Source organism: Heteronotia binoei, chromosome 7 (assembly GCF_032191835.1).
Source record: "Heteronotia binoei isolate CCM8104 ecotype False Entrance Well chromosome 7, APGP_CSIRO_Hbin_v1, whole genome shotgun sequence".
In the NCBI taxonomy this organism is placed as follows: Eukaryota; Metazoa; Chordata; class Lepidosauria; order Squamata; family Gekkonidae; genus Heteronotia; species Heteronotia binoei.
The window spans coordinates 34,132,636-34,158,527 of record NC_083229.1 but is presented as its reverse complement, the minus strand read 5'-3'; the positions used below and the strand labels follow the sequence as shown (position 1 = coordinate 34,158,527).

Sequence of the window (25,892 nt, the reverse complement as noted above, 5' to 3'; positions counted from 1 at the left end):
ACCTCTGGAAGAACTCAATGAAGATATCAACTTGTCAAAGCATTAAGGAGAACTGTTTTAAAATGATGTATAGGTGGTATATGACTCCGAAAAAATTGGCTAAGATAAGTAAGAAAATGTCGGATAGATGTTGGAAATGTAAAAAACATGAAGGTTCTTTCTTCCATATGTGGTGGACATGTGAAAAAGCGAAAGAATTCTGGAAGATGATACAACAAGAAATCACCAAAATTTTGGGCTATGATTTTAAGAAAATTGCAGAGACGTTTTTACTTGGATTACAATTAGAAAAATACCCAAAAGAAGACAGGACTTTAATTTGGTACCTGTTATCAGCTGCTAGGACTTTGTACGCGCAGCTTTGGAAGCAAGAAAAAATACCAGAGAAATGGGAATGGACCATGAAAGTTTTATCGTGGTGTGAAATGGACAAATTAACCAGAACACTAAGAGACTATGATCTAGAGATATTCAAAAGGGAGTGGAGAAAATTTAAAGGATATATGGAGAAAACTTGGAAAGTAAAGAAATATTGGACAATTTTTTAGTTGTAAGAATATATATATGGAACTTTGAGCAGTCAGAAGTGCCTTTAGTATGGATTTGAACTTATAACCTCGGGGAAGTCAACATTGGAGGGAGGGGGGATGGAAATGTCATATGGGTTAATGTGAAAAAAGAAAAAAAAATTAAGAAATAGATAAGTTTTGTAACCATATGCTACCAATAAATTGTTTAAAACCGAAGAATACAAAGCATCACTGTCCCAGACATAGTTTTCCATCTATAGCTTATGGCTAATAGCCACATATGGAACTCTGCTTCATATGTTTGTCCAGTCCCTTCTTGAAGTGTCTATACTTGTAGCTGCCGCCACTTCCTGCAGCAGTGAATTCCACATGTTAAACTACTCTTTGCGTGAAAAAGTACTTCCTTTTATCTGTTCTTAGTCGACAGTGCATTAATTTCAAGTGCCCATGAGTTCTTGTATTGTGCAAAAGGGAGAAAAGTACTTCTTTACCTTCTCTATCCCATTCATAATTTTGTAAACCTCTATCATGTCACCTTTCAATTGTTGTTTCTCCAAGCTACAGCCATAAGCTCTTTAATCTTTCTTCATTGATAAGGTCCCATTAATCATTTTAGTTGCTCCTTTCTGAACCTTTTCCAATATATCTTTTTTGAGGTGTGGTGACTGGAACTGTACACAGTATTCCAAATGAGGCCACACCATAGATTTATACAGGGGTATTATGATACTGGCTTAATTTGTTTTCAGAACGCCTGAATGTATGCCATCTGAGCCTAGTGATTTGTCAGTTTTTAATTTGTCCATCATTCGTAGGACCTTCTCTTTCATCACCTCAATCCAACTCAGGTGTTTTGAAATTGGTAGTTCTGGAGTGAGCAAGCATCTCCTACCTTCCAGTTAAGATAGAGCCAAAAAACAAAGCATTCCACTTCTCTGCCATTTCCCTATTACTCTTTAATAATTCTTTTACCCCTTGGTCATCCAAGGCCCCACTGCCTCCCTGGCTGGTTTCTAATATATTTGAAGAAATGTTTACTGTTGGGTCTTTATGTTTGTTGCAATATGTTCCTCATAGTCTTGTGGGATAGGTAGGTTAAATAGAGAGAGGAAGTGACTCATTCAATGGGTTTCATGATTGAGTGGGAAGGATCTTGTAAGGTAGAGTCAGTTTGATGTAGTGGTTAATAATGGTGGACTATAATCTAGAGAACCGGGTTTGACTCCCCATTCCTCATGCAGCTGTTGGATGACCTTCAGTCAGTCACAGTTCTCTCAGAGCAGTTCTCTCAAGAGCTCTCTCAGCCTCACCTACCTCACAGGGGGTCTGTTGTGGGGAGAAGAAGGGAAGGATATTGTAAGCCACTCTGAGTGTAGGACAGAGAATAAATCCAATTTCCTCCTGCTTCTGCAGATCTTGTTCTTCTTTTTCTCCTCCTCCTCTTCCTTCTACTCTCTCTCCTGGTTCAGGGTATGCTAACACTGACTCTGCATCTGGAGAGCAATACTTCCTTTAAGCTGTGGAGTTTTGTAAGCAAAAATTCTTCTTTGTGAGCTACTGCATAAATTAGCTTGCTCTGGGGCCATTTTTCCTGAGCTAAGACAAAAAATGTGTGAGCCGTAGGCTAAAAAACTGTGAGCTAGCTCACACTAACTCAGCTTAGAGAGAACACTGCTGGAGAGCAAAGGAAAAGCTAGATTCAGCTCCAGCAGTACCTTAGAGACCAACAACATTTTCAGGGTATGAGCTTTCAAGAACCAAGGCTCCCTTCAGACTGGAATACAGGACTCAGTGATCTCCATTCATACTTGTATCTGACAAAGGGAGCTTTGACTCTTGAAAGCTTAAATCCCGGAAATCTTCTTGGTCTTTAAGGCGCTGCTGGGCTCTAGCGTTGCTCTTCAGAAAACATGGCTACCCACCTGAAACTAACTTCATGGAGATCAGTGGTAGTTCAGGTCCCACCAGGAGGCTGGCAACAATACTGAAAGCAAAATATAATCAAGCAACTGCATCTTGTGCAAATGTACAGGAAGGACAATAGTGCACTCTCATCAGTTTAAGAAGTTACGTCCCCCCATTTTAAAAACAAAGTTTTAATATTATAATATGATAATATTTAATAATGTGAACCTGACTATTTCAAAATGAGTCTATTGTGCAATTTATTGCCCATTTGCGTTCCATTTGGTGTGCTGCTATGACTACTGATTTTTTGCTACATGTTACTTGGTTGTGCAGAAAATGCATCTAGCTGCCAGAAAAAGTGGATTTATCTAAGCAACGACTGGCTAGAAAGCAAAAGGGGGCTTTTCTGATTCCCCTGTGCCAGGTGGGGAAGGAGGCAAATGGTTTTGCCAAGCAGGGAAGGAGAGACATGGCCCAGCTAAGCCAGATGCAGGGCACAGTGAGTGCTCTATCTTCCTACTAAAATACCCTGTCCTCTGTCAAGCAAATACATGTGACAAAAACTACTTTTCCACACCTCTTTTATCTTTAGGTTGGTCCCAATACTCCCTCTAAGCTGTGGAGTCTTGTGAACAAAAATTCTACTTCATGAGTTACTGGCATTAAATTTGTGAGCAACTGCATAAATTAATTTGCTCTGGGGCCTTTTTCCTGAGCTAAGACAAAAATGTGCAAGCCAGAGGCTAAAAAACTGTGAGCTAGCTCACACTAAAACAGCTTAGAGGGAACACTGGTTGGCACTTGGAAGGACAACTAGCATACCTCATAGGGATAGATTTGGCCCAGGGCTTCAAGTTACCTATCCCTGGTCTACCTTAGTTTGGGAATATTCTGAGGAAAGAATGTGATGCAATATTTGGCTATCTCATCTTCCGTTTTGTGGATCTTGCTTGCCAGAAAATATTTGTTATGCAGACATCCAAAAAAAAAATTAGAAAGCTATTCCATCCTCAGTCCTGACAGACTTCCAAAACTGAGTTCCCTCCTAAGCATCCTGCTGCCAACTTCACTTTTTCCAATTTTTGGATTTCTGGATTGCCTCCATGTTCTCCCGGGAAAACGCTAGCTCAGGCTGTTTCTCAATTTAGTGCTACCATTGAGATGTGCATCCCTGAATTATTAAAAGAAAGCTAGAGACTGTCTGTTTTGCTTCTTCTGGGTAAATTGTTAGTATTAGTAATGGACCTCAAAGGGTTTGATGCACCAGCACATTATAGAAATAACTGTAACTAATTCAGTTAGTTCCAAAACTACACACATTTCCTGTGGTTTCTGTTGGAGTCAGTCCAGCGGAGTGACTGAATCACGAAAGAAGAGTTGGGAGCAAGTTTCCTAAAAAGGAAACAGGCAATCATTCCTCCAAGCATTTCACATGAGTCAAAGCACATGGGCAGCAATGAAGCGCTTTGCAGCTTGAACAATTAAAAAGCAGAAAAATTCCCTTCTACAGTATAGCATTTGATGCTTTTCTTTTCATTCAGAAGAGATCATCAGAGATGTTCTACTCAGATATCTACTGTTCACAAAAAGGTATGTCTAATACAGCATACATGACAACATTACTTTTAATCTGGCCTCAGATTCAGTGGGAGCTCACAGGAGCACAGCTCCTGAACCTTTCTGAGATTTCCACCTCCTTGTCCATTAAATAGTATGTGCAGGTGCATAACAATCCCTGGATGAGCTCCACCACCTGTTTTTCTACAAAATGACCCGCTTTTAATAAATGTGTATGGCTGTGCATATTTACTTGGATGGAAATCCCATTGACATTTGAACAAGACACGCATGGGTTGCATGTGGCTTAACTTTGAGGGGTCAATAGTTATTTCATCCACGTTGCAGATGATGTTGAGACAAAATATGTGTGAGATTTGCCAAGTCCATGGCAGAGTGCAAGCTTGAACCTGGAACTCATGGGGTGAAATCTAACACATTTTCTGAGTACTTCCAGAAAATCCTTTCCACATTCTGTTATTTGCTGGCAAACCAGTGAATATCAGCCTCTGTGTTCAGCACTGGGACCCTTGTGTGTTTCTCAGGATTTTTGAGAATATTCTGGTGTAACAAAGGGCACTAGAACATACCCAACAATCCTGTGCTGCTATGCACTGCAGGATATTTCAAGTACTTCCAAGGAAATTTGTCTACTGTACTGAGAGACCATGACAAGTTTCCAACAAATTCTGTCGTATGTCAAATCAAACCAATTGCTTTATTTATCCAGTGTGTTTTTAAAAATTCTTTGTAGTCCCATAAAATACATGTAATTCTTCCTGTGTTTACAGCTCATAGGAGTGGTTTTTAAATGAGTGGTTTTTAAAACAAAGATAATAATGAAAAGACAGGCGGTATCAGTATATTGTTGCTATTTTGCTACACTTACAGCGTTCTAATTTGGAACAAGGAAGGTGAGAACTTTACTGTATGAAGGACCAGACTGTGAGCCCTATCATACATACTGCATTTAAAACAGAAGAATTATTAAACACTTCTGAGGCTGTCCATGCACCCCTTTTTAAAATTCCAGTTTATCTCTCTGGAGTACAAATTAATGTCTCACCTAAATCATAACCCATTTTAATATCAATAACTCAAGTTCTTGTTGCAGGGAAGATGGAAACAAGTAACAAGCTGGCAAAAGCAACTGAGATATTTGGCTGAGTTTCCAGAAAGTAACTGTCATTTAATCAAGGAGTTTATTTGATGCAATATAAGCCTATGCATTTCCAGTGGCAAGATACAAGCTCTTTAAAGGCCACATTCTTGATATTCAGAACAATGCTAGTTAGACAATTACAAGAAGCAAGCTTGTGATTACTGTTTGACACATTCTTTGTCTCTCAGACCCCAAACTTTTTACCATCCACATGATCTAGTACAGCTCAGCTGACATAAAGCTGGGTCATTTGAGAAAGGCTTTGGAAGTAAAGAATTTTGTCTACTCCTAGACATTACAGAATTACATGAGGAAATCCTAGACTCTGTGTTCTGGGGAGATGTTTACAATGTTGTTCTCATTATGAACATTCTTAAGTACTGACCATGGAACAGAAAACCAAGTGAGTTATTTTAGTATGAAGGTAAAGCACATTCATTAATCCTTACGTAAATGTCAAAGACTGGGATAAGGCTGAAATTGTTATAAGCTAGATACCGTAAGGGCCTGAAATGTCTATTCTTGTAGTAGAATAAGATTATAGAAATAACAGAATGGCATGTGTTTGCTTCAAACTGCACGTGAAAGAAACACATTTTTGAATGAAGGAATTCCTTGCAAGTAGAAAATAAAGCCGAGTAGGAGTAGGCAGGGTTAGACACCTTTCCCATATGCTACTATTTTATTATCAGTGATTTTTTCCCCGGTGCTTTCTGAACAGACCAGTCTTCAATCACCACTCAGTAGGAGATGCACATTTACTTGAGAATAACCCTAAACAAACTCAGTGGGATTAGACTGGTCATACCATCAGAGAGGATGAGTCAGAGAGTTTGCTGCCCTTTAATGGGACTACAGACTCTTGGTTATTTAGTTGATATTATTTGGGAGAGAGTGATATCATACGGGCACTATGAGAGCCAGTGTGGTAAAGTGGTTAGAAATCCAACTAGGATCTGGGAAACCAGGGTTTGAATCCCCACTCTGCCATGGAAGCATGCTGGGTGACCTTGGGGCCAGTCACTCTCACACTAACATAACTCACAGGGTTGTTGTGTGGATAAAATGGCGAAGGGGAGAATGCTGTCAGCCACTTTGGGCCCCCACTGGGGAGAAAAAGTTGGTTATAAATGAAGTAAATGAGTCTTCTTACATGTTAACTTGTCTCAAGTCAACACAGATTAACAATTTTAGAGGCTAAAGCAAATACTAACAGCATGTACTGTACAAGTCTCAAGGAGGAAGCAGTAAACTTGGATATCTTATTAACAATTTCTGCACTCATGACTTTTCTGCTTTCAGATTCATTAGATGTCATAAGGTAACAGTTAAATCTGTTATAACACTCCTCTGAGATAGTTAACTAAATATTATGCCAAAATGGAATCTAATTCTAATTACTGCTATGCAAGGAATCCTTCCAGTCTTTTAAGAAAGCATGGTGTCACTGAACTGCTATGAGCACAGTCCCTGATATTGTGATGGAGAATGAATGAACTGAAATTAATAGAACTTTTGTTTACTTGGGTCTGCACATGTGAAGTTCCAGGATATTGTTCCTAGAGCCATCATCCCTGTGCATATTTCCCTCTGATCTATTTTTACTTATTTAAATCACTTATATCCCTGTTTGTTGTTACCAGATTACAAAAGAAAAACAAAGAAGGGAAAGAAACTTAACCCAAAAACTGGAGTAAGAAACCTAAAAGGTTAATATGCAATTAAAAGGCCGAACATTAAAAACAAAGTGTAAAAAAATCATAAATCAACATACATGTATTTATTGTTGAAAGCTAAAAACATTTAAGGGCCCATCATAAGCCTCTATCCTATGTAAAATCATAAAACCTCAATGGGAGCCCATTCAACTTGACCTGACGCGTTTCGACCTAAATTGGTCTTCTTCAGAGGTCAGAAAGTTAAGTACACATATTGGCTCATAATACAGAACAGAATAAAACAATAGAACAGTGCTGGACCACAAGGAAATTTCTGTATTATAAAAGAGAAAAATTATAAATTTGTAAAAATATTTTTTCATGCTATTTAAGGATAATATTTAGAATTAATTACAGTACAGTGAAGATAATATTTAGAATTAATTACTTACAGGCTTAGAGATATTCTTGAAGCCTCTTGTTCTATAGCCTTGTCTTAATCAAGAGCATACCTATAGCATTCAGTGTTTTTTGTATGCCTAAGAACAAAATATTAACCAAAATATAAAAGTTAAGCCAAACTAAAAATAATACCAAATAAAACTATAAATTTCAAATTTAATCAGTTGTCTCGCCACGTGGTTCAGAATTGATCAAGTAAAGTCAGAGCCTATGCGCCAAGGCTTGTGTGTAGTGCACTGAAGCTAGTGCTCAGCTTAAAAATGCTAGGAACCAGATTACAAACAATATTATCCAAACACAAACTGTTTAAAAAGTGAAAATAAAAGAGACATATGAAATATCAAAAAGTAGCAGCAACAAGGAACATCCAAAGAAAATCAATTGATTATTTAAAGTGAATGCATAAATGTAATCAATTTCTACTCCTGAAATCCAGCTATAAAATACATTATAGACTGTGGTACCTAATTCTTTTTGTGTAGTTCAGTTGACATTTAAGCAGCAGACCAGGATTACTTTATGTTCTCATGTTCCCCCCATCCAATTTTAGAGTCACATAAGATATCAATATAAAATTTCAGTATGCATGTTTAGAGAAAATGCAAGGATCTAATTTTGGTGAATATCATGTACCTTATACGTAGGGCTGCTGAGTCCTGGCCTTGATGAGGCTTTGTATTATTAAGAGTTGCTTAGAAGTTTAACCTAATTCAACAAACATTAACGTAAGTTTTCCTTCTTGCTTATTCAAGCAAAGTGCCACAGAATCAGATGTATTTATATAGCGAATTTTACAAAGGTCTGCTGAATGCATATTGAGGGTGCACAAGAGGGAAAAATTAATATTTATACTCTGGAGTTATTCTGTTGGCGTTTGTTTGTACTAGCGTTATTCCGTCAGCATGACAAGCTAGTTCTTAATAGTGTGTGTTAAGTGTGAGCTATTGGCTATAGCAGGGATGACCAAACTGTGGCTCGGGAGCCACATGTGGCTCTTTTACACATATTGTGTGTGGCTCTCAAAGTCCCCACCACCCCGTCGACCAGCTTGGAGAAAGCATTTGTTTCTTTAAAACACTTCGCCAAGCCAGTCAGTGTCTTGGAGAATGTATTTAAAGTTATTTTCTTTCCACCTCTCCCTTCCCACCTGTTTCCTTTCCTGCCTGCCTGGTCTCAGACATCTGATGTCCATGTCTCATGGCTCTCACACATCTGACATTTATTCTGTGTGGTTCTTATGTTAAGCAAGTTTGGCCACCCCTGGCTATAGAAACCTAAGTGTCCAGAGTCAAGCAAATTATCCTTAGCTATTGCAAAATAGCTGGATCCCTCTTGTCTAGGATATCTTTCTCTTCGCTCTAAGCCCCCAGTAAGAAAACCTGGGACTTGATTTGAACATTTTAGAATTGCTTGGGATTCACACATTTTGGTAGCATAAAACAAATATAGCTAAAAACAGAAAATGGTACAAGATAAACAGGATCAGATGCTAAGATGTTCCATAAGCTCACAATGTTATGACACTCCCCCCCACCCCACTCCAAAGTCTTGAGGTACAGAGCTGGCTTTTTTGCTACGGTTTCTGTAGGGATACTGCTGGTGATATCATAAGGGTAGAAGTGCTGCAATGAAATATCTTGTTTGTAGTTGACAGAAGGTAAAATGCTGCTCCTAGTAGAAGACAGAGCGTCTGGTGGTGCTGGTTTTTGTCTTTCTATAAGTGATTTCAATGAAGATGTCAAAAAGAGAGAGAGACTGTGAACTGCATAGTTACATCAGTCAACAATAGTGATTGTATAGCTCTGGAAGGATAAAGATACCAGTTCAGGAAAGCTTTTTTATGTCATACTATACTTTTTACAGGAAGAAGGGACAGCTTCCAGCTAGGAAGAAAAAAATCAGCAGCCTACCTAAGTAAATAGCTTACCTAAGTCAATAGCAGTTAAATAAATCAAACCCTCTTTCCAGTTTGATGGGTCTTACCCCAGGACATCTTTTTCTGCCATTTCAGGTCAGAGTAGAAGAGTCAGAATGTGCCAATACGGCAGTATATTAGCTCAGTTACAAATGCTAACATTTTGGCTTTATCAGCCACACACACATTATAATAAAGTAGTAATTTAAGTCCTCAATGTATGCAAATTAAGCCAGTTTCAACCTTGCCCACAATGCTGCTTTCTGCCACTAGATGGCTGCAATATATTATCCCCAAAGCATTACACAGCTCTTCTAGGAGATTCATGATTGCTTTGTCTTTGGTATCTTTGTACATTGCCGAACTTGCAATTATTTTGTTACTCAAGCATGGAAAGTAATAGGTGCAACACAGATAGATAAAGAGAGAGAGAGAGATTATTTATTAAATTAACAATCGGAAATAATGGTCAGGCACAACACATTGTACCAATTCTGCATGCAAATGTGGACAAGACCCAAAAGAGGAAGGGAGTTGAAAAGACTTGTCAAGAGTCCTATAGTAATTCTGCCCACTTTTTTTTTTAAAGTAAAGCATGTATGCTTGAACCCTTTGGAGGGCATATATTTAATATTGGTTTGCTAGCCCCACCTGGAGGTCTCCTGGAATTACAGCTGTTCTCTAGTTGACATAGTTCCCTTGAATAAAATAGCTCCCTTGGAGGCTGGACTCTATGACAATATACCCTTCTGAGGTCCCTTCCCTCCCCAAACCCTGCCCTTCCCAGGGTCTGTCCTCCAAATCTCTAGGAATTTCCCAACCTGGAACTGGCAGCCCTATTTACCTGGAGCTCAAGACTATCAGAGGAAGAGGCTCATCACTAGAGTGGAAGCCATGTTAGCAAGCAGAATTCTCAGAGAACTTGCTCAGTATCTCCTATCATTTTTGTCCAGTAGTCACAGCTGTAGTTAGCAGCATTTATTTTTACTGGTACTTTATTTGCTGCTAGCGGCCCTGTGGCGCAGAGTGGTAAAGCAGCAGTACTGCAGTCTGAACTCTCTGCTCACGACCGGAGTTCGATTCCGGTGGAAGCTGGATTCAGGTAGCCGGCCCAAGGTTGACTCAGACTTCCATCTTTCCAAGGTCAGTAAAATGAGTACCTGGCTTGCTGGGGGGAAAGTGTAAAAGACTGGGGAAGGCAATAGCAAATCACCCCGTAAAAAGTCTGCTGTGAAAACGTTGTGAAAGCGTCACCCGAGTCGGAAACAACTGGTGCTTGCACAGGGGACTTTTCCTTTTCCTATTTGCTGCTAAAACAATTATGGGTCACTACTACCTCACACCATTCTATGGTTTTACCTTTTCATAGCTGCCTAAAGGTTGACTCATCCTTCCAAGGTTGGTAAAATGAGTACTTGCTGAAGGTAAATGAGTACTTGCAGATGACTGGGGAAGGCAATGGCAAACCACCCCGTAAAAAGTCTGCCATGAAAACATCATGATGCGATGTCACCCCAGAGTCGAAAATGACTGGTGCTTGCACGGCGGACTATCTTTACCTTTTTACCTTTAATCTATTATTTTAAGATACAACTTCAGTCTCTAGAAAGTTTTTGCCTTCATTTTGTCCTCTTGCATTTGATTATTTTTATCTGGGGAAAATGGTATTAATTTAGCAAGAAAGGAAAGATGCATGTTTTCAACCACAATGGATATACAAAGTGTAAAAAAATGACATAATGGGGGGGGGGGACACAAGGGTTCTTAAACTTGTGTTTTCCTTTTAACACTACTGCAAAAGGTGGCAGATACTGGCATGACAGAATTAAAGAGAAAAACTAGGGCTTAGGCCTTCCCTCACCCACCAGTTCCCAAGTTCAAATAACACCCCTACCCAGAAGTTTTTAATTTTTAAAAAATCAATATAGCATCCAAAAATAGAAAGGAACCCATATTGGAAAAAAAAAAAACTGGAGTCCAGTGGCTCTGGCAGTATTTAATCATGTTTATTCCAGCATGATTCTTTTGTGATTCAGACCTCACTTCATCAGATGCACTTTAGAGATCATAGCTAGACTTATGCTTTTATATTCATGACACAAGGGTGGTGATGGAGGAGGAAGAGGGATGTTGATATTACAACGAGAGGCCAGTTTAAAACAAGATCCAATAAAAAGAGGCTGTCTCAAAGCAAAACAAAAACCTTATCACTCAAGGCCTCTGTGAAAGAAAAATGACTGACTAGGATGGGCTTCTTGTCATAGACTGGTTTGAACTTCCTGTGACCTTGTTAAATAATCTAGCAGTTGTCTGTCAGTATTATTTTTAATTTTTTTAATTTTACCTCTCTCTCGGCTTGGCTTCGCGAACGAAGATTTAAGAAGGGTGCAATAGTCCACGTTTGCTGCAGGCTCGCTGGTGGCTGACAAGACCAATGTGGGACAGGCAGGTCCGGCCACAGCGGCTGCAGGGAAAAGTCTGATTTAGGGTTGGTCCTGTAGCAGTGCGATTCTTCCTCAATCTCCTTTTGTCCTCAAGACCAGCTATGCGTGTGTTCTCAAAGGAAGAGACAGCCTGGTGGATGGTGTGCCTCCATGCTTTGCAATCTGAGGCTAGGTCAGACCACTGGTGATGGTTGATGTGACAGGTGCTAAGGGATTTCTTCAAGGAGTCCTTGTACCTCTTCTTTGGTGCCCCTCTATTTCGATGGCCGGTGGAGAGTTCGCCATACAGGGCAATCTTGGGAAGGCGGTGGTTTTCCATCCTAGAAATATGCCCTGCCCAGCGCAGCTGCGTCTTCAAAAGCAGTGCCTCGATGCTGGTAACCTCTGCCCGCTTGAGGACTTCAGTGTTGGTCACCAAGTCACTCCATTGGATGTTGAGGATGGTGCGAAGGCAGCGCTGATGAAAGCGCTCAAGGAGTCGCAGGTGATGACGGTATAAAACCCACGATTCGGAGCCATAGATGAGGGTTGTCATCACAACTGCTTTGTAAACATTGATCTTTGTGCCTTTTTTCAGATGCTTGTTGCTCCACACTCTTTTGTGCAGTCGGCCAAATGCACGGTTTGCCTTTGCCAGCCTGTTGTCAATCTCCTTGTCGATCTTGGCATCTGAGGAGATGATGCACCCCAGGTAGCTGAACTGCTGGACTGTCTTCAGAACTGATTCACCCACAGTGATGCAGGGAGGGTGATAATCTTCCTGGGGTGCAGGCTGGTGGAGAACTTCTGTCTTCTTCAGACTAACTTCTAGGCCGAATAGCTTGGCAGCCTCTGCAAAGCAGGACGTCATATGCTGCAGAGCTGATACCGAGTGGGAGACGAGTGCAGCATCATCAGCAAACAGTAGCTCTCGGATGAGTTTTTCCATTGTCTTGGAGTGTGCCTTTAGTCGCCTCAGGTTGAACAGGCTGCCATCGGTGCGATAGCAGATGTAGACACCATCGTCCTCATCTAGATCTACTGCGGCTCTTTGAAGCATCATGCTAAAGAAGATCGTAAAGAGAGTTGGCGCGAGAACGCAGCCTTGCTTTACACCTGTGCCTATTGGGAAGGGCTCCGAGAGGTCGTTGCAGTGTCTGACTTGGCCTCGCTGGTCTTCGTGTAGCTGGATGATCATGCTGAGGAACCTTGGGGGACATCCTAAACGTTCCAAGATTTGCCACAGGCCTTTCCTGCTAACGGTATCGAAAGCTTTGGTAAGGTCGACAAAAGTCACATACAGACCCTTGTTCTGTTCCCTGCATTTCTCTTGGAGCTGCCTGAGAACAAATACCATGTCGGTGGTGCTCCTGTTAGCTCTGAAGCCGCACTGGCTCTCAATTTTACCTATTGCTTTGTCACTCTTGTGTGACAATATATATATATATATATATATGAGCAAAAGAGCAGCCTTCCAGAATCAAGATAACAATCTCATATAGCAGAGGCTTTTTTATTTATTTACAGAATTTATATTGTGACTTTTTGCCCTTCCAGGGGCTGCCAAGACCCTTATGCAATGTTCTCAAGTGAGGTATAAAGTCTTGCTCCTGAGTTGGGGTAAAAGTTGAATCAAGATGTTCATAAAATTATATAATTTTTTTCACTGAAACAAAATAAAGCCACCATTTCACAGCTACATGAAGATCTACTTTTGAATAAGTTTTTTGCCATGTTGCTGTCACAAAGCATCGGATCCCTGTTTGTTATGATCCAATGCCCAAACGTAATGCATGATTTAGTAGTACATTTAGGGAGACTCCAAGGCAAAATCACAAGGATTCATTTTTTTAAAAATCTGGTTTTCACCATAGCAGTGCCATAAAGCACTGGCTTTTATCTTGTGATCCATGGATTTAGATAACTAACTTTGATTTGGCATTGTAGAGAAATCATTTTTATCAGTGCTTTTGTGCAATACTAGGTGCTACTATTTGCTCTGCTAGTATTATTGGTGGTTCAATCAACGATTTGTAATTTAACAGCCAATTTTGTGAGTCTGTTTTTTTCATGCCTCATATCCATGTTTTAGTGCCATGAAACTATGCCACTGTGATCTTTTCTGTGCAATCTATGGACACTGATGTGTTCTCTAAGCACAATAGTTACACACTCCGACAACACCATGCATTGACTTTACCCCTCACCCCCCCCCCCCCCAAGTCCAGTTAGTGGTAGATTGCTTCTAAACATGCAGGTTCCATTTCTTGCGTAACACATATGAATAAATATGTCCTCTGCGAAGTTTGCTTGCTTTACGGCCCTCTTCTGGTAGCAGTGAATTCCACAGGCCACATTATACTATACCATATGATGGAGGCGCATTAACAAATCTCTGAGCAGCAACTTAGAGACACTTTTGACACACCTTGTGGTTGCGAATCCCATGCCTAAATTATAAGCTTCCTTCGGCCTGTCTCCCCGCCTGTGAGAGGCGCGGCGCCTTTAACAGAAAGAGCCTTAAGGCGGAGCCGGCCACGAAGTTTTGCACAAGTTTGTAGCCAGCGACTCCCGAGCGCGTCGGGCCTTGAGTTGCTTGGACGGCTTGTTGGTGCGATTCCTTTAGAAGGGGCGACTGCGACGCCTCACGCTCGACCCTCCACCCCCCCCCCCCCGCGCCCATGGGCCTCTCAGCCCCCTAGAGAGTTGCCTCACCCCTTTCGTCCCCTGCCTCTCTCCTCTCCTCTCAGGAAAAGGGGTCGCCGTCGGCCCGGATGGACTACCTCACCACCTTCACGGGCAAGAGTGGCCGCCTCCTGAGGGGGACCGCCAGCCGCCTGTGGGGAATCGTGCCCGGCACGGGGAGCCCTCGCCAGGTCCACTTCCAGGACTCGCTCCATGAGGGGGAGCCCAAGGCGACGCCCCCATTAGGTATGGGCCGCAAGGAGGGCGGCTGAAGGACAAGTGGGGTTTACCGGGAGGGGGGCATTTGCCTTAATGCCGAGCGGAGTTCCCACTGGGGCGACGGGGGAGGGGGAGGGGGATATAGGGCGCACGTAGCTCCCCCTGGAGTGCCCTTGCTTGTGCAGTGGCGTCCTAAACGTGTTGCACTTTAATTTCCATTGATTTCATTGGGGCAATAACTTCGTCCCCCCCCCCCCCCTCTCTCGACAACCCTAATTAGTGTTCTAGCACTTAGCCCTGTTGCTTCCTTCAAACAGGAAACTTTTTCAGCTCTCAGGGCTCGAATTTGGATGCGCCATTTTTGGTTATTGCATGGGTGGGGGGAGAGGGAGAGCCGGCCTTTCAGGTTAACCAATTAGGAGTGGTTGTGGCAGTTTTATGACCACTTAGCTCTAAACGCCTTTCTTCTCCAGCTAACTTCCCCACTGCTTGTTAACTTCTTGTTGCTTTTGTAACTTTCCGAACAGTGCACACACACTCCTGCAGAGTTTCTACACCTACAGTAGGCTCGGAGTTAAGTAGGTTGTGTGCAGGATTGCATTGTACGTTTACTCTCTTGGGGGCGGGGGGACAGAGGATAAATTTAGGAAGTGAGGGAGGAGTTAATTATAGGATGAGAGGGAATTGTTAAGGGCGACCCGGCTGTTCATTCTGGATTCCTTCAACTGAGAGAACAATTACTACTTCTCCAATTGTGTGTTTGTATTGGAGTAGAATCCCTATCCTGTCCCCAAGTAGCATGGAAGTCTACCCTTTTAACCAAAGGTTGGAACTACAATCGTAACACAGTTAGTAGTTTCACTGAATTCAGCAGGCCTCTTTGAAATGCTGAGGATAGTGCCAGGGTCAAAAAATTGAAAGTACATTTTCCTGAACCCTACAGATAATGGCCTAAGCTGCAGGTTCATTGCATCTATTTATTAGATGTGATCTAAGATAGGCATTTTGTCTTGGGTCATGGGATGAATGGGATATTGGGTGTGTGTGTACTTATATTAAGCTAGAAGAGTGGTGCTTGGGCCATGGATCAGGCTCTAGAGGTCTAGAAGGCAAATGCAAAGTTTAGAACTGGTCAGGAATAGTATATCAATAGCCTCAAATGCATAATTGGAGAATGACAGAAGTCCATAGCAAATAACAAAAATTAGTAGAAGTGGTAAATCAGGAAAGGCTTTCCCCTTTACCATGCTGCGTCTGTCTTCCATCTTCCAATTGTAATGTGTTGTGGTGATGTGAGGTATGTATGAAGGCAACAGTGAGTGAGACAAGATGGGAGGGATATGAACTGCGCAGCATTTTGAGGGGGATAGCATGTAACCAGGGTGCTGATAAAACATAGGGAATGATGTGCATGACAGGTTGTTTCAGCTCCACTAGTGTGACCTAGCACTAATATCCTCAATTAAAAAGACTCTTTACTGCTCTTTTAAGAGGTGATGAGAACTGTGATCCTTTCTGTGTCTTATTCAGAATGCATCAGGGTGCTGAGTCTGCAGTGCTTCATCTGCCTAAATTGTGCTGAAGTAATTTGCAGGGTGTGTTGGTGATATACAATCTTTCCATGTAAAGTCACCTCTTTAATTCCAGCTGAATCAGATAAAAAGGAGGAGGCTGTACCAGTAATCTTCCCCCCCATGTGTTTCTTTTCCTGCATATATGAAAATCAGGACACATGCAAGGTAATCATGCTGCATGGCACACAGGAGGAAGCTGATCATGTTTGTGTACGTATCAATGTGTAGAAGCCATTCATTGCATTCTCTTTGTTTTGGCCTCACAAAAGAATAATATTTAGTGGGATTTTTTGTTTGTTATTTGAATGATAAAATGGCCTTTCAATGTCCTGACAACTTAATATTGGAGTTCTGTAACCCTATAGGCAGAAGTTCTGTTCTTTAAGCACGCCTAATAACATATGAAGGACACAAATTGAGGATGGTTACGAACACCTTAATTTTCATTATACAGTAATCTGAGCAAAATTGGCTGCAGTTCTTGTCAAGTATGCACTTGATTACAGACTTTTTTTATTTATTTTTATTTAGTGGATTGACTTTTTATCTAGGGACTATAACTCTATGAACTGTAACAAGTTGGGTGAAAGATCAGTCCAGAAAGTAAAAACACTTGTTGCTGCCATTGGTGTAATTAGTTTCTGTTAGGGAAGTGGAGGCACGGATAACTGATCAAGAGAAACATTTAAGCAGTTTATTAGGAAGTCTTCCAGAAAATATAGTTTATTTTTAAATGTGAAACTCCTTTTACTAGGTTTCCTTTTTGTTTCTTCCGTGAAGCATCATTGGATGTCAATCTTTTGCCAAACTGGAGCTGAAAAGGAAATGCATTGTTCGTTAGGTCTTTCTGGAATTTTTGGATTTGCATATTATTATTACTATAAAAATGGGATGTTTAACTTAATTGCATAATCATAATGAGAGGAAGCAGTCAACTACTCGTGTGTCCTGATCTGGAATGGATAAAATAGAGGGAAGTTGGATAAGAACACGTGATGAGCAAGTACAGCTGTAGATTCTCAAGTCTTGCTGGGTGCAGAAGGTCCTCTGACTAGTTTTATCAAGATTTTTCAGTAACATGTGAGCTCACAGTGTATTAGTTTTTGTCATAAGAAAAGTAGATAAAAATAAAAGCTTAAAATAACAAATGTAAAAAGATGCATTGATTGGATTTAATATTTGTGACTATATTAAGAGTATTTGTTAAAGACTATCAGCAGATTCAAATATTGTGTTAAACTCTATGTTGAAACCATTGCCTGCATATTCATTCCACTGATGGATCTATTAGATCTAAATAATCGATGAAAGTTCATTTATCTTCATATACACAATATGTAAATGCAGACAACATTTGTCACAATTGAACAATATGTCCTTGAAAAATACTATGCACCTATAAAACACACAGGGATTAATGTTATCTAATGCTGTAGGTTGTCCTATATTAAAATCTTCATATACATTTTAGAAAGCATTTTGAGTAAGTATACTTTTTTCTTACAAGTGGGTACATGCATTTGAAAAGTGAAAATATCTCAGAATTTTTTCATTGTGTTCCCAAATTTTCATGTTGGAAACATTGGTGGGGGCAGTCCATAGGGAACTTTTTACCCTGAATTTTTTCTGGTGTTATCCCAGGGCTTCACAACTACAATCCCAACACATTTCTTTGTGTCTTCCACTCTTCCAGTTCTACCACCATCAGCCATCCAAATGTCTTCTGCTCCCCCCAAAATACATGCTGTTTCTTCCTCTCTGTCCTTTTTGCTTGTTGAGGCATCTGTGTAACCACCTCTCTCACTTCCTTCAAATCTCTGCTGATAATTCTTTTTGTGATGTCTTTGACACAAATAAGTAAAAATAAGTTAGAGCTTTTAACATTAATGATAAAAGAGTCTGTGCAGTAGAAACTTTTTATGCAGAAATCATTCATGCAAGAAATATAGCTTCAATGACTGATCAAAGTCTCAGCCAGTTTCCTGTTTAGGATTGCCAGCTGCTCTGGTCATTGCAAATTCAATTAGCATAAAAAGCTTGTTTATAAGTTAACTTGTGGTAATGATAAGTGCCTTGCTGTGCTGATAGTAGTATATAAGCATTTTGAAAGCTCCAACAACATGAGTGTGAACAAGTTTCCTTTCTCTGAAACACTATAGCATAGCATTCTATTTAAACACCCAGTTATTGTATTGCTTAGAACTTTTCTGTGTGATGGACAACACTGCCTTCAACCTGGTCTCAGTTTGCTTGTTTCAGTCTTTTTCTGGTGTACTTGGTCTCAGCAGTATTCCTCCACACAATCGGTTCTTGCAAAACAAGCTCCAAGTCATGTCCTTGCTACTTCCTGAGCCTGGAGGTTATCATTTTCCAGAGGCTACAAAAATTTTTAGACCAGCATGAGAGTCAGTGTGGTTAGCAGGGTTGTCAAACTCATTTGTTATGAGGGCTGGATCTGACATAAATGAGACTTTGTTGGGGCGGGCCGTGTGTTTCATGAAATGTAATGCCAGGTAGCAGACATGGACAAACACAATTAAAGATTTTTTTAAAACTTAAAATAAAAACATGCTTAAAAGATTAGTACTCTTGCAATATTTTGTTTATTTAACAGTCTCCGATAACTGACACTTCTTGTTCTGAATTATTGCATCAAAAACAATGTTTGTGCTGTAGAAGTCTTGAGTATGCTGTTCAGGTGTTGTTCAGGTGTATATCTGTAAGTTGCAAACATACTTTTGATTTGCTAGCAGGCCTGACAGGACCCCTCTGGGGGCCTGATCCACCCCTCGGGCCACATGTTTGACACCCATGGGTTAAAGTGTCAGACTAGACTCTGGGAAACCCAGGTTCAAATCTCCACTCCATGGAAGCCTGCTCAGTGACTTTGGGCCAGTCACACACTCTCACCTGAACTTTCCTCACATGCTGTGAGTATACTGTGGGGGAGAGGAGAATGATCTAAGTTTTGGGGAGAAAGGACAGGTAGAAATGAAATAAATACATAATAACGTTCCTCAGTCATTATGGAATAGCAGTGTTCTTTTGTCCACTCTTTGATGCACATCGCACTACATTTGAGACACCATCACTGTGATGTATCTGTTCACAGTAATCAACACAGCCGCTTTCATAATGGTGATAACAGAACTTTAAGCAATGAAGGAAAAAAGTAAGAAATAGATATGTTGCTAAACAAAACAGGAGGGTATCCAGCTTTGCTCTGTGAGAGTGTCATGGAGAAGTGGAGTAACTTTAGACCAGAACAGGAGATGCTGAAGATGTTACGAAACTAGAAGAAAAGGGCGTGATGACTGCATTGCAACTTGGTAAATTTGACACTATCCTTTTTGTTTTCATCTAAACAATGAACTCTGTCATTCATTGTGGTGACATGGAACTGTACTTGATCCTATTATTAGGCCACCAAATATCAACAAATATGAATTGTTATCTGTTGTCTTTTAAGACTTGTTCTAACTAAAAATAAATGTCTATGAAAAATAGCACATCAAGGAAGCAGATTGCTCTGGTTTGTTGAAATGGACCACTGCAAATTTTATTTATTTCTGTTAATTTATGCCTTATCCCTCCTTATCCCTCCTACGAACAACTTGGGGTGGCTTCCAACAATAATAGCATTACATTACGTAATTACGTTAAAATGTCATCAAAATTGCAGTGTCATCAAAAATACAATACAGCATCATTAAAATCATAGATTTTAATAACTATAAAGCAGCCAAACATCAGTATTCTGTAGACTTAAAGTTCACAGTAGTGGCCATGTGACATGAATTTGACTAGTGTAGTTAAAATGGTGTTTATCTCTGGATAGATACTCAGGGCTTTTTTTGTAGCAGGAACTCCCTTGTATATTAGGCCACATACCCCTGATGTAGCCAGTCCTCCTGGAGTTTACAGTAGGCCCTACAGTAGGTCCAACACTTTAACCCAAGGGTGTCAAATATGTGGCCTGTGGGGGCAGATCAGGCCCCTAGAGGGGACCTATCAGGCCTGCTAGCAAATCAAAAGTACCATCTGTTTGCAACTTACAGATACACACCTGAACAGCATACTCAAGATTGCTACAGCACAAACATTGTTTTGATGCAATAATTCAGAACAGGAGGAGTCAGTTATCAGGGACTGTTAAATAAACAAAATATTGCAAGAGCACTAATCTTTCTAGCATGTTTTTATTTTAAGTTAAAAAACATCTTTAATTATAAACTCTTAGAAGATTGCCTACATCAGGTGGGTGTGGCCTAATATGCAAAGGAGTTCCTGCTATTAAAAGGCCCTGGGTACTCCTATTTCAATTTCAGTATGTTTTACCATGAATTTGATTAAGATTATAACACTTTGAATATTGAAACAGAAAGGTCAGCTTGAATAGTTTGTTAATTTTTCAACACAAACTAACTCAATTGAGCTAAAGATAAAATTAATTGATTGGTCTACGCAAATATCTATACATCATTTAATCAAAGCGCTACTTTTTGAGATCCCTGTAACTTTGCATATCTTAGATGTCTGTTATAGTGGAAGAATAGCCACTATACAGTGGTAGTCCCTGGTTCAGAAACAAAAACTAGTTTCTATAAAGTGGGTGATGACATCAGTTTATGTGACTTTCCCAACAAATGTTGTATTGATGTCACATGTTTTAGGAAGAGTTGAACTCTGACTCATGTAGTAGAATAAACTGGTAGAATAGTGCTTTTGCCTGATGAAACAATTGCAAAGGGCAGTGTTGTGTGGCAAGGGATATAAGCTAGAACCTAGAACCTTTCCCCAGATATGTGAATGTTAAAGTTGATGAAATGATTCAGAAGTGATATTCTTTGATCCACCATGTTCTGAAATAGTTCTGAAATAGCACAATGCTTTCAGCTGCCTTGGTTCTGCAGCAGGTAAGTTTCTAAAGCAAGGCAAAATGGCCTTGGTCTTGAGTGAAACTTCTTGTAAGTGTTGCTTCTATTCTTGCAGTTTTTGAGGCAAACGCAGGTTGGTGATAAAGTGTTGTTGAATGTCGTTCTCACCTTTCTTTTTGACAGAGAATGAACAGTTTGTTGCAGTGTGGTCGTTACTGCCCCACCTGATTTAGAGAAGATCTTGGTTAAATTGAATGCCCCGTTTCATTCCCTAAAGGAATTCAATTCCTTCTTTGTGTCTGTTAAGAACAATGATTCTACCACTATAATAATACTCTGATGTATCCAATGGATACAGAATTTTCTGCCACCCTCATCTCAGTGAGAGTAAGTTAACTTTGTAGTTTTTGGTGTAATGATTCATACCTAGATATGTTCAAAACCAATGAAGAAACCTTTTGAAGGGAGAAGAAATTTTAAAAGTTGCCGACTAAGAGCTATTGTTATGTGTCATTTTTCAAACAAAATCTGATAGTAGCATGTCTCTCATTCATTTGCATGTTAAAAAGGAGCTATAGGGGAGGTAGGTAGATCTTGTGGAATTGAGGGGTTGCAAACCTTGCTTTCCTTAGACTCACCTCTGTTATTGAGAGAGGTCAGGGGAAAGTCTGCCAGGAAGCAATCTTTAGGAATAGTGACAATTCAGTAACACCCTCCATTGCTGCCTCTCACTAGGATTACCACCTGTCTTGAGGGGGGTGGGAGTCATGTCCCTTTAATATTATGTACCATCATACCATGACAAGCTTTCTATTTCCACACATTAAGCTTCTGTTAAAGAGACAGGGTGTTTTCTCCAGGCTGGTTGACAAGTGCACCTCTCGCACGCAAATCAGACCTCTTATCTGTATACATGTTTGCAGAGTTGCACTTAAAGAGACTGCTGCACTCATGCTTTGTTTGCCCACAAGGTTAGTTTTGTTTTAAAGATCAGGGAAAGCTGCTTGTTGGAATAGTGAGAAAAGCAAACTTATGCCATGGCCCTGGAAAACTCATGTGCAATGTTATGTGTTAAAACTGTGTGAGTTAAAAGTGTTAACCAGCACTCCTGGAATGAATTCACACACTAAATAGAGCATTATGTAACTGGTAATTCTTGTTTCACTGGTCTGGGTGCTTCTCTATTTTTACTTGTCTTGATCTTCTTATTTACAAGTCAATATCAGTATTATTCCCTCTCTTTAAAAAACACACTTGTGCTTCTCTGAAAATAATGGCACTAAAGATATGCAGTTTGGTTAAGAACATAAGAGAAGCCATGTTAAATCAGGCCAATGCCCCATCCAGTCCAACACTCTGTGTCACACTGTGGCCAAATATATATATATACACACACACACTATGGCTAATAGCCACTGATGGACCTCTGCTCCATATTTTTATCTAAACCCCTCTTGAAGGTGGCTATGCCACTCTGCCTCTATGATGTCTTTTTCAGCAATGGACTTTTGGATCAACTAGATCTTCAAACACCTTGCAGAATATTACCCATAATCCAAAAGGCACTGAAGCAAATTAAACAATTGTTATATAGGTCTTCAGCCATGCAACAGGTAAACAGTGCAGGATTTTCTAAACTGTAACTGGTTCTCTTACAAGTCCTCCTACTCAAAGGCATTTTCCTTCTTTAATCAGATTAGTTGTCTGCAACTGTGGCTGATAATATTTCAACTTTGGAGAGAAAATGACTGTAATTATCATAATAGGGGTGGGTATTTTGTTTTTCCTTTTTAGGCATAGTGACTAAGGCTCTTTTTTCCTCACCAGTTTTCCGTAGTTGAATGAAATAATATCCTTTGGATAACAACTAATCTATGGATGTTTTGGAGGCATTAAGAAAAAAGTTGGTAGATAGTATGAAATCTTTACTAACTGACTGAGTCTTGTGCTGTTGGAAGGCAGTGGGTGAAGGAGTTAGCCATTGCAGCCATGTCGTTAGATTAAGAAATATATAATAGGATTTCAGTGATGTTTGTCTTTTGGATGATCTTGATATTTTCTTCTGCACACCTTGTTTTTATTGTGATGTTGCCTTTAGCACTACTTTTTCCTAGTTTCTACCTTGCTTTATCTTTTATTTAGAATGGGTATTCTGTGGGCAAAAATTTTCTGTAGGAATGTGAGTAGGAGTAGAAAAGTGGCAAGTGCCTAGTTGCCTAGATATTTGGTATTTGGTGTCTTAATACTTACAAAAATATTTTAAACATTAGGAGGATCACATCACAGAAACACTAAATTAGTGAATACTGTGGGAAGTGCTGCAAAGAGCTGGGATATCCCTAAACCTTGCATTTTCATACACTTATCACTTGATAAGGGCAATCTATGCATGTTTTTGCATCATTTCAAGACTGTGTGTCAGAATTTAATTCAGGCCTCTCTGTAAAGTCACATTTCTATCTGAAGTGAGATTGTGACTCATATTGGAATAAATTTTAGTTTGTTAAGGTGCAGCTGGACTCTGTGATGGGACAGAAAAAATCTGTGGATTTACCTCCTCAGCTCAGCTTGTGGTCTGGGTATGTTAATTTATCCTGAGTTTGAATTGGGCCTCTACCCAATAGAAAGTGCTTATTCCCAGCACAAGATGAACTGTCTGTTCTGTAAATTGGAGGTGGGGAAGAGAAAAGTATGAAGCTAGGGTGTTTTCTTTTAAGCCTGTTTGTTCATCCAGTCACCACTGAATCTACTCCAAGCATGAATTTTCTTGTATTTTTGAGGAATGAATAGAAGAAGGCAGTCAGAAGGAGGACAGTTGAAGAGGGGAATGGGTACAGAAAGAGAAAGGACTTCTTAAAATAAATATTTTTAAGTTTGTACCTCTGAATAGATGGCAGGTCCGTATGTACAGTCAATTCAGAATAATGCAAAATAGTAAGTGGAATGATGAAATGTATGTACCAAAAAGAAGCTTTTAAATCTTATATTTCTGCTGCAGTTGAAAAATTGTGCTTACTGATCCAGTTATAGTATTATGGGGACTTTAGCTTTTATGTACAAAGTGTTCAGGTGTTGTATTTTTAAAAAAAACAAAACCAAAAACCATAGCTTGAAATGTACTTTGGAAATGGTGCATAGTCTGCTGCAGATGACAGGCAGATCCTGTACAGCGTAGACATAATTAAACATTTTAGAATCGTTATAACCTTGCCCTGTGCAAATCTTCCCTGTCCAGTGATTTGAGAGTTGATAACACCCAGGATGCTTGCAGGTACTTATATACATATCCAATTGTTGGAGCTGTGTATACTGGTCAAATCCTTAAAGCTAAGCAGTGAGGTTGAGTTGAGAGTCACAGGGTATAATCTGTGTAACTGGTGAATTAGATGTCTGCCCACAAGGCTGTAGGCAGCAGCCTGTGACAATACTAAGAGGGGAGAGAAAAATGAATGTAACGCATGCCTTGCCTCAATTTTTTTCAGATACTGGCCTGAAGAAGACCCTAGACAAGAAAGATGGGAGGCGAATGTCTTTTCAAAAGCCTAAAGGGACTATTGAATACACAGTAAGTTATTGTTTAGCTATGTACTATACAAAAGTAGTCTTTTAAGCTCAAAAGCTTTAAGAATGTTCTGAAAACTATGTAAAAGAATTGGCCATATTACCTTTTGTTTGTTCAGTCTGTAGCTCTGGGCAGCAGCTCATCACCTTAAATGGATTGGTAGGAATACTGTTTGAGTTTTCTTTTCTGGAAGGATGCAAAATAATGCTGAAAAGGTAGAATTAAGCTTTCCATATTCCCGTGGATATTATGCAAACTGTAAATAAAACTGTTAAGTCAGTAGAACATTCCTTTTGAGGCATAGATTAGTTTAGTTCCAGAAGCAAAAACAGATTTTCAGAATACCCCTGCTACCTGTAAAGCTCTCAGCATTGTTGATGGTCCACTGAATACAGGTGAACATGATGTTAGTAGTGCCTTTAAAAAACAATCTTGTCCTCTTCTGATAATTTCTGTTGATTTATTGCCACTTCAGAGCATAGCTCTGGTTTTTGCAGCACTATCTGAAAATGGAGCCTTTCTATAACTGTTAACGTTCTTCAAATGACCCTCAAACAGTGCTGCAGTCAGCGTTTTGTATTTCTGGTTACTAGGGGAAACTGAAGTGAGAAATGTTTTGTTACATATCATCTACATAACTAGGACTCTAAATATATGGATTTAAATTGGTAGGACTGTAAATCAGTTGCTGTGATTTTTTAAACATGTTGAAATAAATCCCATACTCTGGACTTTGTAAATACCAATATATCTTGCCATTAACCTATGTACATAGTGGATGTTTTTGTAAATGACTAACATTTTACTGCTTTCCACTTTGACGTTGTGCTGCTGGCTTGCTTTCATTGGCTAGAGTTCCAGAAAACTGACCAGTGCAACTGTGAAAAGCTAGTAGGAAGTGAATTTGTTCTTTTACTTTATGTGAGTTATTAGAGAAAACAAAATGATGTAACTTTAGAATTTTTGCATTGATCAAAATGGTTTTGAATAACTTGAAGTGATGATCCATGCAGTTTTTCTTCAAGGAGTCTTCATTGAATATAGTCTATGTTCTGTGTTTAAGAATAAGTATGAGTAAAATAACAGATTTAACCTGGTTTAGAATTTCTGTACTTTGCTATAGGTAGCATACTTGAACTATGTTTGGTAAATCAGTGACTGGTGGTGTTTCTTTCAGTGAACCATGTCCTTTTAATACAATGTTCAGTAATACAATATTATGTCACCTGGTGAGATCTTTGTTACACCAATTTGAATAGTTGTGCAGAGTTTGCAGCATTTTATTAACATATACTTTTATTTACATTTTATTATGTTCATGTACAAGCTCTGTGCAAGTGTGCTAAAGAGTACATAACAT

The 25,892-nt window shown here is 39.7% G+C and overlaps 1 protein-coding gene across 4 annotated transcripts in view; it reads left to right on the top strand.

The window, feature by feature from the left end:
* The window catches only part of OXR1 (oxidation resistance 1), a 280,211-nt gene that overhangs the window by 195,510 nt on the left and 58,809 nt on the right, over positions 1–25,892 (top strand). For 2 of the 4 annotated variants that reach the window (XM_060243332.1, XM_060243331.1), the window contains exons 1-2: positions 14,163–14,546; positions 24,453–24,535. In XM_060243332.1, coding sequence (XP_060099315.1) covers positions 14,390–14,546; positions 24,453–24,535 — 240 coding nt within the window. In that variant the 5' untranslated portion in view covers positions 14,163–14,389. Of the gene's footprint in view, positions 1–14,162; positions 14,547–24,452; positions 24,536–25,892 lie in introns of those variants that run through there. The other 2 variants (XM_060243329.1, XM_060243330.1) reach the window with 1 other exon arrangement.